The following is a 16,229-nucleotide window of genomic DNA, read 5'->3' as shown; positions in this document are numbered from 1 at the left end:
TTGTCAGTAAGAAACAAAAAAATATCTGAAAAATATAGCTCCAAAGAATAGCTTATGTATAAAAGAAGGTGAATTTTATATAAATTTTAAATCAACAGTTTTATACCTATAATTATGAATGCATCATATTAAGAAAAAGAAACATAGAATGTTTAAATGAAGGGTAAATTTGTGCTAAATATATCAAAACTTTTAGTGCTAGAATTTATTTCAATAGTGTCAATTCATAACAAAACATGTCTGATGGTATCTGAAAGATTAAATAGACACGTAAAAACGAATGTCATCTTGAGAAATGCTTGCTTTCAGACTCATTATGCCAAACGACTATAATGCCAAACAGCCATTATGCCAAACGACCATTATGTCAAACGACTTTATGCCAAATGACCTACCACCGTTTCAAACTTAGCTTAGCTTAGCTTAGCTTAGCATAGCTTAACTTAGCTTAGCTTAGCTTAGCTTAGCTTAGACTGACTACACATATCAATGGTTGCTATTCCGTGATTGACCGAAGTCAGTGAAAATGCACATAGAATCAACTAGAAGATCGGCTGGGATTGGCCATAATCTTCTTCAGTGTGCATAATTCAGTGCCTCTATTTATACATGGTCAATAACGGCGCCGGCCACGTCCTTGCAGTCAGGTGGGATTGGGGGAAGGAATGTTAGTGTGTAACCTTTGCTATTTGGAGACCTTGTTTGCCTCTGCATCTCCACAAAGGTTACTGGGAGGGATGTTTGTTAATGGAGAGGATCGTTGGGTCAAAGGATTCATTTTGATAAGCGATTAGACCATGATAAATAATTATTGGTGAGATATAAACATGCTTATATGTAAATATGATATTTTCATTAGATATGAACAATATCTATATAGAGAAAAATTATGCCGAAACTTGACGTGACGAACCTTTCAAAGTTTGTTGAATAAAGTGAACCTTTCGCAAGTCTACACTCGTAGTGTCGAACCATTCAAAGTATTTTTAATTACAAAAATGAAGGTAAAAGGAAAAAGGTGTTTGAAAAAAAAGTAGACATAATTGATTTATAAATCAGAGTTTATGTCGACACTCACAGTGACGAACCTTTCATAGTTTGTTGGAAAATCATATTTACGTCTCACCGTTGTAACGATTAAAGGTGCAGTCAAACATATTTTATAGATTAGAATAGTAGCATGAAACGAGCTCACCAATTGATCCGTCATCCTTGAGCAGCAACAATCCACTTTCAGCCTCACTCGTTTTCTCGGCTATATAAAAGCACTCAGGGAAAATTGGCGCGTGACCCGAGAGGGAAAACAACTGACGACTGCTCGGGCTTTCTTGACGCACTGCCCAGGAGCAATCGTCAACGTCAAAAGATCAAAAAGAACTAATCGAACGCGGAACTTTTTCACTTTATTCGACCGACGCGCGACATGTTTGATCCTGCACTCATCGCCGGCCCCCACAGGAGCATGCGTCAAGGTCGAAGGATCAAACACAACTCATGACCTAGGGATGATACACAAATTATGTCACGCTAAATTTCAACTTTTTGGACCCCCTCCCCCCCCTTTGTCACACTTTTTGTATGAGTCCTCCGAAAATTTTGTATGGCTTGTCACGCTTGGGTCGACCCCCCCCCCCCCTTGGAGCGTGACGTAATTTGTGCATGACCCCCTACCACCGTTTCAAACTTCACACAAATTTTGAGTGCGGCATTTTACGATATTTTAAATCTCTCAGCCAATTTTTTGTAGATCATTCCATCATTTCGGCTCTCAATTACGAGCCGCCGTAGATCATCAGAGTACTTAGGCATCCTAGCCCTCTGAGCTAAAATTCATCAAAAACAAAACATATAAATCTTGTACAACATATCTCGTAAACTTATTCAAACAGACTCAAGTCAAAAAAGTTAAAAAAAATACTTTATCAATCCTACGTATTTCGCAGACGATATTCTACACGTTCCGCTCTAAACCAACTCTATTTTTCATTTTTATAACTTTTAATTTCAGGATTTACTAAACGTTGTATGTAAGATTTTCAACTTTCGCAACCTAATCATTACTTTCGCCGCTCCGTTGTATGGAGAGACAAAGTGACTTAACCACCAATCAAAACAAAACACTACTTGAGTCGATTTTAAACTGGTACAAAAACGTCGTAAGTAACTGAATGAAACTGTGTCTAGTGTTTAACACGAGCTGTTTGAATGCAAACTTTAATGGATATAGATGGTAAGAAACAAACTGTTAAAAAAGGGGATTCATTTTAAAACAGTTTTAGAAGACAGGTTTTGATTTTATTTAATTAGCTATCTCAAAACCGTATGAAAGTTATTTACGTCGATTTGAAAAAGTAATCGAGATTTGTGTTTTCATCTGTTACTTACCTGTGCACTACTGTTTATGTAATTTTGAGCAAGTTAACCGATATTTACAATGAAAAATGGCAAAACTCCTACTGAACACTTACTTTTGTCGTCACAACTTCTGACAGCTGCATAAATTTTGTTTATTTTGCATGCTAGAGTGTGCGTGATGACGTGCTTTATAGTTGTGTATGTATTGTGAGTACATTAGTAACTGAAACAAAACAACTGTCAATTGTTGGCCCAATTTATCGCACTTTCACAAAATAATTAGTATCGTGGTATCCATGCGATTACTAACTTTTGTCACTGACTGTATGATATCATGAGTCAGATTGCCGTAACGCAACATACGCGTTATGTTTTTGTTACGGATTGTTTGGAATCATGAATCAAATGCATAAAATCATGAGTCGCGCATCCGTTTATGATCGACAGTTTTGGAAAAAAAAGGTAGAGCGAGATTTGAACCAAGATCCTTCTGAATGAGAGTTCCATACCATACCACACTACCACTTTAACATGTTGGAATTACGGTAATCGAAACGAATGAAATGATGCAATGCACCCCATTTAGTGTTGTCAATATGGATGTTACGCTTATGAGGGATTGTGATTATGACTCCAGGAACCATGATTTGTGGTCCTGATATCATGACTTAACCAAATTATGAATTTCATGACTTGTAAATCATGATTTGGGAATCAGATTTTTTCCTATGTACCCCGGATTCGAGAAAACTTCCTTCACGCAAAGAACCTTGACTCGAAATTTGAACCCACGGCCCTCAGCTTGACCTTGCTGAATCGCTGCGCGTTTACCGTTATGGCTATCTTGGCCCCATATCATATCACATTATTTAATTTAAATTGCTGAATGATGAAAAAATGACGGGTTCTTGTTTGGAGTGCACAAATTACATCCTTGGTACTGATCCGAGTTCACATTACTCGAACCATGTCTCTTTAATTTGGTACAGTGTGATTTTGTTGAGAAACATGATAATTTATGCTTAATAATTTACAAAAGATTTAGCTCATAAGAAGTCGCCTTTTTATATGTATACTTGTTTACATCCCCAACGATAACCAATTAAACTAATACCAATATTCTGTTCTGCTTCTCCTCTACAGGACACTCTGCTAAGCATCCAAACACCATGGAATGAGATAGAAAATGGCTCCGACTGTGGTCAAAAGTGGAACGCCAAACAAGTTAACAACATCCCACTAACCACCGGAAGGACTTTTTTCCTTTCCATACGCGTGTGTCCATGTTGGGGATTCTTCGGAATTGAAACTTGGCATCATCGAAGTAGCAGAGCTTATGTCGGCTTAACCGAGAGGGGGAATTATCACTCGTTAGTGTAGTGGGGCAGTGGGGAAAAAATCTTCATCGGCAACAGCGTGGAAGCTTAGAGCAAAAGTGTATCCTTCGTGGAAAGCGACCAGTGGGCGCTGAGGCAACTAATATGAGGGCCCGTAGGGCAAAAGCCTCTCGGTAACAAGCGTGTTTCATCCATTAGAAGAGTATTGCTGGAAAAGTGAGGAAAAGTAAATGGTAAAAAATTGAAGATCAAGTGTTGGCAGACAGAAAGAAACGTGCTTGTGGTTGCTGTCTGTTGAGAAATTGGGTGGTGAAGATATCAAGATGAAAGTGATTAATCATCACAGCAGTGCCATTTAGTTCGTAAAGGAAACGGGTTTTGAAAAAAAAAAACGGGAAAACCAACGAAGTGAATGGTTTTCTGCTACATTAACAACAGCTTGAAGATTTCTGGGAGGGAAGTGCTTCTCGGTGAATAATTTTCAATATCATCACAATGTTAATCAGTTCACGAAACGTTTAAATCGTCTGGATCGAAAGTCGTGAAGGTCTGTGTAGGTAGCGACAGGGTTGGAGTTTCATCGTCTTCGACACAGCTTACCGGAAGAATCGGACTTAGCCGTAGGATTCAGCAAGGAAATTTGCATCTGAGCACACCATCCTAGACCGACAAGGGAGAACAAAATAGATAGAAAATGTAGTCTGGGCATGTTGATTCCGAGAAATTTGCGCTTCTCATTATTTCCCATCTGCTTAGCCCCAAAATTGCTTAAAAGCCGTCAGCAAAAAAAGAAGAAACAAGGAGACCAGGAGGAGCTCTAGCCTACACGAAGCCGAGATTTTTTCGCTGTTCTCGCCTTGCAATTCGAAATCAGTTTTTTTTGCTTGCCGAGCAGAAGCCTGGAGAAAGCCTCTAGAGACGTTTATGAGGGGTACAATTTTCCGTTTGCTGGATAAAGCGAGAGCAGAATAATTATAGAAAAACGGTGATTTATTTGAACTGACGCGTATATTTTTTCGGTCTCGGTGGGGTTCCAAAACCGAATGTCATAATAGGATTTATTATCTGCAAGGGAGAAGTGGAGCTAATAAGAGTAGCAGAGGTAGTCTTCTGATAGACAACGACGATTCAAGCCAAGGTCACCATTTGGACTGGAGAAAAAAACTGAATCTCGGATAGTCGCCACGGTTGACCTTCTTCTCGTACAACGAAGAGGGCGTGGAGACCATTATCGTGCCGTTCCTCGTGCTCTATTGGGGGACCATTGAAAAATTCCACCGAATAGTATGGCTTCGGTCGCCGCTTGGTTGCCATTTGCACGGGCGGCGGCCATCGGATGGGTCCCAATAGCATCCCATCCACTACCAGCACCGCCGGTGTTCAAGGACCGCCTCAGATCAGAAGACGAGAAGCTAATCATAAATGTTTCAGGACGAAGATTCGAAACGTGGCGAACGACCGTTGAGAAGTATCCTGACACCCTACTAGGCTCCAACGAGAGAGACTTCTTCTACGACGAAGATAGCAAAGAGTATTTTTTCGACCGTGATCCGGACATATTTAGGCACATATTAAATTACTACCGCACTGGTAAGCTGCACTATCCTCGACACGAGTGTTTGCTCAGTTATGATGAGGAATTAGCATTTTTCGGAATCATGCCGGACGTGATTGGAGACTGCTGCTACGAAGACTACCGGGATCGGAAGCGAGAGAACGCTGAACGACTGATGGACGACAAACTGTCGGAGAATAGTGATAATAATCTGCAACAGCTTACCAACATCAGACAACGGATGTGGCGAGCATTCGAGAATCCACACACTTCCACTGCCGCCCTCGTGTTCTACTATGTTACGGGCTTCTTCATTGCTGTATCTGTGATGGCCAACGTCGTCGAGACGGTTCCCTGCGGGTTGCGGCCAGGTCGAGCTGGAACGTTATCCTGCGGCGAACGGTACAAGATCGTATTCTTCTGTCTGGATACGGCATGTGTAATGATCTTCACAGCGGAATATCTGCTTCGGTTATTCGCCGCACCCTGTAGGTGTAAGTTCATGCGAAGTGTAATGAGTATAATAGATGTGGTTGCCATCCTGCCGTACTACATCGGTCTCGGGATCACCGACAACGACGATGTGTCCGGTGCGTTCGTAACGTTACGAGTGTTCCGTGTATTCCGAATCTTCAAGTTTTCGCGTCACTCCCAAGGTCTGCGGATTCTCGGCTACACGCTAAAATCGTGCGCCTCCGAGCTGGGCTTCCTGGTATTTTCGCTGGCGATGGCCATCATCATCTTCGCCACTGTGATGTTCTACGCCGAGAAGAACGTGGACGGTACGAACTTTACCTCCATCCCGGCGGCGTTTTGGTATACAATTGTCACGATGACAACGTTAGGGTGAGTATAGCATATAATTATTTAACTTTTTATGATGAAGATTTTTCGTTTCGTTTGATTTATTTTTGAGTAAAAATCTATCAGATTGGTATTGTAAACATGTCTATGACACCGACAAAATGACAAAACCAAGGATCGAATAACATCCCAGAAATCACTCTTGGTTGGACGTCGCTCATCGGTAGGGAAGTGTAGGGAAGTAAGGCCGTTGAGCACCACCAGCTAGTGACCAATCGATTAAGTTTTCAGCTTAAACGGATGTTTGGTTCTCCAGATCCGTGCTCTTGAAAATTTGAAGCTTGGCTTCGATTCATCTTCACCTTAAATTGCTTTCAAAATCCAAAGCAAATTGACAAACAGTAGCCTACCTCAAGTTCTACGTGAATTATATGGAGTCATCACTCGTTGATAATTCTGATATGTATAACGTGCTTTTCACAATGCCAATTTGGGTTTTTTTTTTCTCATATGGGATATTTGAAACATATGTACGTTTTGATGGAGACCAATAAATTTGCACATGGACTTTATTTCTTCTCCAGTCAAATCTTAACGCAAAATCTTTCAAGAACCATAGCGCGTACCGGGCAATATCATATTTAGTTTGGAAACAGCCATCCACATCAGATAATACGTTTTTTCCTTCAGCGGAAATTCAACTCTGACAGTTTTTCAATCGGTTCTGCACCATGATTGTAAGTCTTGAATTTGTATTTGTATTATAATCTTTATTTTTCAAACTCTGAAAACTTATACGTCCTGTCAACAACACTGTTTTTTTTTTCTCTGCAAAGCTTACTTTGATCCAACTATAACAAATAAAGTCTACACAAGAGATGTCAGAAAAAGGTGATTCAAAATTTATAGCATGCTAGCGTAAGAGCTGGATAGCGTTCCAAGTTCTGCCGGGTCTCTTGCTGCAGCATGATCGCCCGCGCTGCATTATTCTCCTCCAAAACCTCTTGGCACTCCTCGTCAAACCAATCGTTTCGTCGACCCCGTCCCACGTACCCGACGTTGCTCGAGGTGCTGCGCGTATGCCGCTGCGATATCCGTTTGCTTAAGCCGCTCTAGGTCATACTGGGGCGGCCGTCGGTACCGTACGCTGTTAACGATGGAGTGTTTTGGGCGCAGTTTAACCATCACCAGATAGTGGTCAGAGTCGATGTTAGCGCCACGATAGGTCCTGACGTCGATAATGTCGGAGAAGTGTCGTTCATCAATCAGAACGTGGTCGATTTGCGATTCTGTCTGCTGTGGTGATCTCCAGGTGTATCGGTATGGAAGGCTGTGGTGGAAGTAGGTGCTACGAATGGCTTTATTCTTGGAAGCGGCAAATGGTTATGATTCATTTATTTTTTTATGTGCTATGGAGAAAAATCACAAGATCAAAAACACAAAGTTAGAGAAGCTGAAAACTGATCATGCTGACAATTTAATCGATTGGTCACCATCAATGAGGGACTAATCGATCAAATTTTCAGCTTGAACGGATATCTGCTTCTTCAGATTTGTGTTCTTCAATATTTGAGCGGTAGCTTCGATTAAGCTTCGCCTTAACATGCACTGCCCATAACTGCATATTTGTAACATTCGACAAAAGAAGGCATTTAGTAAATGGGATACCTTGTTTGCATTTTATTGCAGTATGGAAGGAAACTAAAATTTTTAAAAATTCCTATGAACTCAAAAGTGCTTATTTGAAGCTGAAGTTTTGTACAACTCATATCACATATTGGATGCAGTGGTGCATTTTGAACTAAATGCGAGCCAAAAATGAATGAAGGCCGAGTCAAATTTGCACTTGAACGTAGTAGTCAATGAACTTACGAGCAAGAGCTTGCCGTTGCTCAAGAACGGCCCGTTCAGTTCACAATAATGATTGGAGGTCCCACTTGAAAAATGAATATATTAATCGTCGTAATTTATCATGAATATAGAAATCATACAGCCCTGCATGTCAAAAACATAACATTGACCTAGAATTTGTCGTAAATCAGTCAAAACTGATCGCGTTCATTTTTCGGCTCGCACGGGTTCATATTTTTGAACTGCTCAATGTTCAAGCTTACTTGATCGCTGCGTTCAACAAAATGAACTGGAACGCGAACTGAACACATTCAAATGCATCACTGATTGGATGAATAGTCAGATAATAATTCTGATAGAAACTTCATTACTACTGCATCACGAGGCTCAAGTGCAATCTCAATGTGACTGTTATGCGGTTATAATTGCCAATGTGACGAAACAATTTGGTATTTTTTTTTCGAATTTTCTAAAGTAATCTCACAGATTTCAGTAAGTTAATCGAAAGTAGGGTAAGTGTACCAGTTGTGGACATAGTGGTTCCCTTTTTCGCCATACACAGTACGAACGAAACGTGTAAATTTCTGAGACATATAATGCACATAATTGGAGCTTGGAATATCATGGATATTTACATGATATGTCATGTAAACTTCAATTATATGTCATGTAATCCAGCAGGATCCTGAGTGGTTTCATGACATATAACACATTTTTACATTATTTCGGACTTAAATTTACATGATTTCGGGTTTACATGGCATATATGAAGTTTAGATGACATGTAATCTTCATTATTTTTAACTGTGTACGGGATTACTTGAATATTTTTAAATTTTTAAAGATTTTGTGTGTTGTAGTAGTAAGATTCAACATATTTCTTGATGTTTAAACATTCAAAATGATTTAAAATGTTAAAGTTATTGAAATTTCCCATATTGCCAAATAGGGAACCACTATGGCCATAACTGGTACAATTTCCCTATTTATCATTTGATGACTCTCTCCGGTATTAACTCCAAATTGTCAAAAATGTCGAATGTGACAAATATGCAGTTATGGGCAGTGCACATTTTAAAAGTTCCCTGTGGCGAAATCTGCAACCATGTACCTACTTTCTTTATGCTTCCAACCATTTTAATTTATTGTTTTTTTTTTTTCCTGAATAAATTACTACCTTTTTAACATAGACTCAACCAGTATCGCACTTATTTAAATTCGCACAATAGCTCTTATTGGTCTATAATTATAAATCAAATACATTAAACCATTGCTAACATAAATACAAGCATGATTCATCCAAATCATTGCTTTCTAATTTTTATTTCTAAAGCATGGAAACTTGACATCGATTTGAAAACACTAGCTCTAAACTGGTACTAAAACGGAAGTCGTAAATCTCTACTGTCTTTTTTAACAGTATGAAAGTCAAAGATCCGAAAACATCCTTCTCTCGAACCAAAACGAGGAGACAGTAATTGCACCATTTTCGGTCGTTGTATTCTGAAGCTGGCTTGTTTGCTCTCGATATGGGTCCGATGACTTTTAACATTCGTTCGGCGGCACTTTTTTATCGCTCCAAAATCCGGCATTTTCCGCACCCAATGTTCGCTCGGAATTTGGTAGGGGTGCTCAACCTTGTAAATTGTTGGAATGAGTTAGTCACTTTTTTGCCGGTAGCCAGTGAAAAATGTTGTTTATTTCTTGTACAATACTTATGTTCATGAATAAGATCAAAAGTCACAAAGCATTCTTCATATCTCCTGGTAAATTTATAAGAATAATGGTTGGGTAACAAAATACTTTGAATGAGTTAAATTGAAATTTACCAGAAGCAATCAATTAGATCACTAGCAACACTATGAAAATCTATGATTCTTTGTTTATCCGATATTATATAAAAATTAAAAAAAAAACTGATAGATATTACAATTTTATTTGCATATCCTGACATTCATTAGGTATTTCAAAATGTCAAAAAAATGAATAAAAATAAATTTATATATCATAGGAGAAAGTATCGTAACCGTTTTTGTAATATGTATTAAATCATTACAATATTTATGCTGTGAATTTGAATTTGATGCGGGCCTGTAGCTTGAACACCACTGGATTAGGTAGCCAGTCGTTCCCCGATGGTCGTTCTGTCGGTCGCTCGAAGAAAGTAATTATTGTTAATGGAAAAGCATACCGCACCGCAAAAGCGCCTCGTAACATCCAATGATTTGTTCTCGTGTGGAAATTGAATTTAGGTCGATGATGGCCTCTCTTTCTTTTACTGTACGTTCCTTCCCAATGTCGACGGAGATGGAGCTTTTAAAGCTTCGAGCGGTTTCGGTCGTGTCAATTGAGTTCACGGCTAAATATAATTAATTACAGCTTGTTTTCGGTCGGTGGGTCTGGAATTGTCCGGCCGGTCCCAAACGAATAATGTGGTCGTTTTGGGTGGATTTCACCTGGCTACTGGTTCGCCACGCTGCGACTACGATACAGTTTATTAGAATTTCCGGGATTTTTGTAAAAAGGAACCCCACGGCCGGAGCTGTCATATATTCTGAATGGGATCCTAAGTGCTTTCTAATTGCCTGCGGGTTAGGAAGCAGGTGGAAATGATCAGAAGCTTTTTTAAGATGTTAAATAATGAGCGTGGTGGTTATGACGGATTGGGGTTTCATAGCTTACAATAAGAATAATGTTAGCTGGGATATTTTTTATATATGATTGCTTCATTGAAAGTTATATAGGCGTGGATTCTTTGTTCGTGGTGTTTTGTTCTCTTCTTTTTCTCAATTTTATCATTGATTGTAAACTTCTTTCTTCTTGGCATTTACGTCCCCATTGGGACAGTACCGGCCCCTCAGCTAAGTGTTTTAGGAGCACTTCCTCAGTTATTATTGTGGGACAGTAAATCAATTGTTAAACTATGCGTAGCAACAAAGACATTGTTGTTGCAACCATATTTTTCTGCACCAGCGGTTTATCACAACTTGAACAGAATAGGACAATGATCGCTAACCGCGTGCGTAGTGATTGTTTAGGCTTTGCATTGCAATGTTTGAAAGCTTTGTTTGTGAACATTTCCACCCTATTGAGCAACAGCCACAAAATAAATTTGATTTCGTGTTTGTAATAACTGATTACTTATTCACAAGTTGAAATGTTCGCGACAGGTATCAGGTATCAGGTATCAGAAGGCCGGCTCCAAAGGCACGTTCCCCACCAGTTGGCAGATTTGTGCCATCGCCATATTTGAGCCTATTTCATCATCAAATGAGAGCATGTAGCTCCATACCACAATGGGTTCGAACAGCGCCCTAAAAAGGGCACTGCAAAACGCATGAGCGTAGAGAGCCTATAGCTCATTAACACAGCGGGTTAAGAATAACAGAATGTCCTGAAGATTCAGGCTTCTGAATTCAGTTTCACTCAATAAGTGTTTACCAAGTAATTGGAATCGCATTTGCGAAAAAACTGGACAATTACATATCAGGTGATACGAAGTTCCATAATCGGAGTCACAACTATCACACACAAATGAGTCAGCACGCTGAATATTTGCCATGTGATAGTTGAGTCGGCAGTGGCCTGTCAACGCTCTGACCAAGAGACTGCAATTCTGCTTTGACAGATTTGTTAAATACTTTGCCACCCTTGGAGATGGCTCAGTAATGTACAATTTTGTTTGACGACATGACTCCAAACTATTCCAATATTGCTTGTGCTGAGTTGCCGCCCAAGAGTTTATCTGAAGCTTCACCCAGCACTTCGAAATTGGAATAGCCGGCTCAGGGCCAATGAAGTCATGCGATGCTACATCGCGAGCTAGCTCATCAGCCAATTCATTTCCAGCGATGGAAGAATGGCCTGGTACCCATACAAGGTTTACAGAGTTGACTGAATTCAGTTCCTCAATTTGAGTTCGACATGTGATAACAAGCTTCGACCTTGAGTTGGCCGAAGCGAGAGCTTTTATAGCAGCCTGACTATCTGAACAGAAGTATATGACTTTACCCATTACGCGCTGTTGAAGTGCTGATTGCACTCCACACATAAGAGCAAATATTTCCGCCTGAAAAACGGTGCAGTTTCTACCAAGTGAGTAAAACTGATTCAGCCTTAGCTCACGAGAATATACTCCTGCACCAGCTCTACCTTCAAGAAGGGAGCCATCAGTGTAACATACTATATTGTTTGATATACTTCTTTCCAAATAGCTAGACGTCCACTCTTCCCGTGAAGGGAATTGTGTGGTAAATGTCCTGTAAGGAAAGTTACAAGCAATTGTGAGATCACTTGGAGCAAGGACAATTTTGTCCCAATTCACCAAAAGTGGAAACAACGAAGTGTGTGTAGATCTACGATTCACTGGATTTTTCTCCAGTAGATCCAGTACCCATAAACGGTAAGAGCAAGAAAGTGCTTCTTGTTTAAGATATATGTGTAGTGGCGCAACGTCGAAAATGGCCTCAAGCGCTGCTGTGGGAGTTTGATTGGATTGTTCTCACTTCGCCCTTTTGCCACCACACAAGACATCCATATGCCAATATTGGTCGAACAACTGTTGTGTAAATCCATTTGATATATTTGGGTTTGAGGCCCCAAGTTTTACCAAAGGTTTGCCGGCATTGACCGAAGGCCATGCAAGCTTTTTTGACTCTGAAATCAATGTGAGCTGTCCATAAAAGTTTGGAATCTAGAATGACTTCGACATACTTTACTTGATCAGTCACATTAATCTCAGTGCCAAAAAGACGTAAAGGTCGAATTCCATCGCGGTTTCGTCTTTCCGTAAAAAGAACAATAGATGTTTTATTCGGGTTAACCGAAAGGCCATATTGGCGACACCAACTCTCGACTACCTGAAGAGCACTCAGCATCAGGTCGAATAGGGTGCTTATGCACATACCAACTATCAAAGCTAGATAGTCGTCGGCAAATCCATAAGTTGGAAAACCGCAATTATTGAGTTGCCTCAATAGCGTATCTGCTACGAGATTCCACAAAAGTGGTGACAAGACTCCCCCTTGGGGGCATCCGCAAACACTCAATTTTCGAATCGCTGCTTGACGCAATGTCGAGAAGAGATGTCGGTTTTTGAGCATTTGATGAATCCAATTGGTAATCATTGTAGATAGCCCATGGTTTCGTGCGGCTTCCAATATGGCATCGAAAGACACGTTATCAAAGGCACCCTCAATATCCAAGAAAACACCCAAGCAGGATTGCTTCTGAGCGAATGCTTTCTCGATATCGTATACAACTTTGTGTAAAAGAGTCACTGTGGACTTTCCAGATTGGTAAGCATGTTGATTCACATGAAGAGGCATGTTTGCCAAATAAACATCACGGATGTGATGATCGATAATGCGTTCCAGACATTTCAGAAGAAAAGAGGTCAGGCTGATTGGTCTAAAACTCTTCGCTTCCTCATACGACGCACGTCCTCCTTTCGGGATAAACTTTACAGTAATATCACGCCAAGATTTGGGAATGTACCCGGTAGCAAAACTGCTTACAAGTAGCTTTTTCAAAACATGTTTGATAAAGTCAAATCCCTTTTGGAGCAGAACAGGATAAATCCCATCCGCTCCTGGAGATTTGAAAGGAGCAAAACTATTAAGTGCCCATTGAATCGATTCAGTAGTTACGATACTGCGAGCCGAGGCCAGAGACTCGTAACTACATGAAAAGACATTTGGTTCATCCGTAGATGCTATGTCCACACATCCGGGGAAGTGTGTATTGAATAAACATTCTAAAACTTCTTCATCGGAAGAAGTAAAGTCACCATTAGGTAAGCGAATTTCGTTCACTTGGAAATCCTTAGATTTTGCAAGGATTTTGTTCAGCCGACTGACTTCACTCAAACTGGAAACATTTGTACAAAGGTTTTTCCAGCCGGATCGTTCAGCAAAACGAAGAGCCTTCTTGTAAGCCTTGCGAGCCGACTTGAACGACTCTGATCCAGCTGAACGGCGTCTGTTCCAACTCCTTCTACATTGTTTCCTGAGTCTAGTCAGATCGGAATTCCACCATGGGGTCCCTCTTGTAGTCTTTACAGACCGCAGAGGACATGCTTCTTCAAAAGCTTCCATAATGTAGGATGTTGTAGTATCAACGGCATCATCCAGATCACATGGATTTTCAATGGACGGAGAATATCCATGAAATTTGGTCGCAACTAATTCAATGTAGAGTTCCCAGTTTGTTGACCGGGGATTCCTAAAACGCAAAGTCTGCGCAGTTACATTTGAATGTTCAAAGAAGATGTAGCGATGATCAGATAATGATTCCTCATCTGATACATGCCAATTCGTCAACTCGTGACTGATTCTATTCGAGCAAAGCGTTATGTCTAACACTTCTTCTCTATTAGAAACCATGAAGGTTGGGCGATTGCCTATGTTAAGTAATCCAAGGTCTGTACTACTTAAGTATTCCATCAGACTGGAGCCTCTCAAATTGATATCCGAGCTGCCCCACATGATGTGATGAGCATTGGCATCACTGCCCACAATCAGCGGAAGGCCTTTTGTTACGCAGTGTACGACAACTCGTTTGAAGTCATCCGTTGGGGATGGTTCATCATGTGGTAAATATACCGAACAATAGACGTATTTCCTGTTGAGGTCACCAACAGAAACATCGATTGTGACAGCACATACATCTCTGGTAGATAACTCAGAAATGAGTGTAGCAACGATTGCTTTATTAACGAGCACGCATGCGCGGGGCATGGAGCGCGAGTTTGCCGTTTCAAGTTTGCTGAAAGTAGCAAAAACTGGGTCCACAAGGTTACCTAGATAGAAGTTCCCTCTACGAAAGTAGGGTTCTTGAACTAGCGCCACTTGGGCTGCACCATTTTGCATGAGTCTGCAAAGATTGATCGTTGCTGTTCTTTTATGCTGAAGATTGATCTGAGCTAACCTAACCGTAGCCACTACCCAAACTAGGCAGGATTAAGCTTTTTGCAATCTCAGCACGAAAAAGACCAGCAACGAAAAAACCAGATCGGTATCTATTTAAAGTCGCCAAAGGCAAAAGAGCAATACACTGTGTAAAATGCATAATGCGAATCCATATAGGTGATAATTTAAATTAAATGTCAACATATTCATAATCCCACCCTTATAAAGCCTCAGGATAGAGACTGAAGAAGGGCAGCCGATTATCTCGGAGAAACACAAGGTCACCTGCACCATTGATCCGGGTAGCACAGGAAGGACTCAATACTGTGGAGGGCGCCCTGGTACCCCACAGGCTCCGTTTGCGGTTAGGTTTTATTTAGACCCCCCCTAACCATTCATTCCTAGGCACGGTACGCATCACACCATAAATTAGGGGTCACCTGTGAGGTGAACTTTTACCACCGGAACAGGCAGTCCGTAGTGTTAATTCTTAGCCAGTTGAAACAACCACTACCGACACTACGCGGCTATCTAGGCTGCTCGGGAAAAGGAGGTTAATATTGATGATTAACTCCTGACGTGCCCAAGCAGCCCTTTAGTGCGTAGTGATTGTTTAGGCTTTGCATTGCAATGTTTGAAAGCTTTGTTTGTGAACATTTCCACCCTATTGAGCAACAGCCGCAAAATAAATTTGATTTCGTGTTTGTAATAACTGATTACTTATTCACAAGTTGAAATGTTCGCGACAACGATGCCCTCTGTTTTTGTCATGATATTTTTCCTTGGAGACGTATCCGTATAAACTTTGGGTGATTTTAAATTGATGTTCTGAAAAACTTTTTTTTTTGTTTCTATTCATCGAATTTTTAAATCGATATTAGGAACACTCAAAATCGTGTAAATCGATTTTCTTTATTAGACTTTTAATCTTGATTCAAATAAATAAAAACCATACGAAATTTTCGAAAAAAAATAATATGAAAATTAAACTTGGTTTTAAATTCTTTAATGAATGTTTGAATCCTCCGAGCAGAATCTCAAATAGTCGGGGACGGACCTGGTGTAGTGGTTAGAACACTCACCTCTCACGCCGAGGACCTGGGATCGAATCCCATCCCCGACATATGACTTATGACGTAAAAAGTTATAGTGACGACTTCCTTCGGAAGGGAAGTAAAGCCGTTGGTCCCGAGATGAACTAGCCTAGGGCTAAAAAATCTCGTTAATAAAGTCAAACCAACCAATCTCAAATAGAGAAACTTAAAAGTAGATGGAGTACCGTTTACCTCTTAATTCCGCTGCAGTGGATACGAGTAACTGACACTGAAGAAGACTGCAAGTGGTAGTCGAAATACGCGTATCTGTCAAAGATAAGCATTTAGGAGCGGAATTAAAAGGTAAACGGTACCGTAAAATCGG

At 40.4% G+C, this 16,229-nt stretch overlaps 1 protein-coding gene across 2 annotated transcripts in view; it reads left to right on the top strand.

Annotated features, from left to right (window-relative positions):
• Positions 1-4,244: 4,244 nt before the first annotated feature.
• The window catches only part of LOC5568754 (potassium voltage-gated channel protein Shal), a 116,661-nt gene continuing 104,676 nt past the window's right edge, over positions 4,245-16,229 (top strand). For both annotated transcript variants that reach the window (XM_021842993.1, XM_001658081.2), the window contains exon 1: positions 4,245-6,093. In XM_021842993.1, coding sequence (XP_021698685.1) covers positions 4,979-6,093 — 1,115 coding nt within the window. In that variant the 5' untranslated portion in view covers positions 4,245-4,978. The remainder of the gene's footprint in view (positions 6,094-16,229) is intronic.

Source organism: Aedes aegypti, chromosome 2, assembly GCF_002204515.2.
Source record: "Aedes aegypti strain LVP_AGWG chromosome 2, AaegL5.0 Primary Assembly, whole genome shotgun sequence".
Taxonomy (NCBI): Eukaryota; Metazoa; Arthropoda; class Insecta; order Diptera; family Culicidae; genus Aedes; species Aedes aegypti.
The sequence above is the reverse complement of the archived record's forward strand: the minus strand, read 5'-3'. Positions and strand labels throughout refer to the sequence as shown.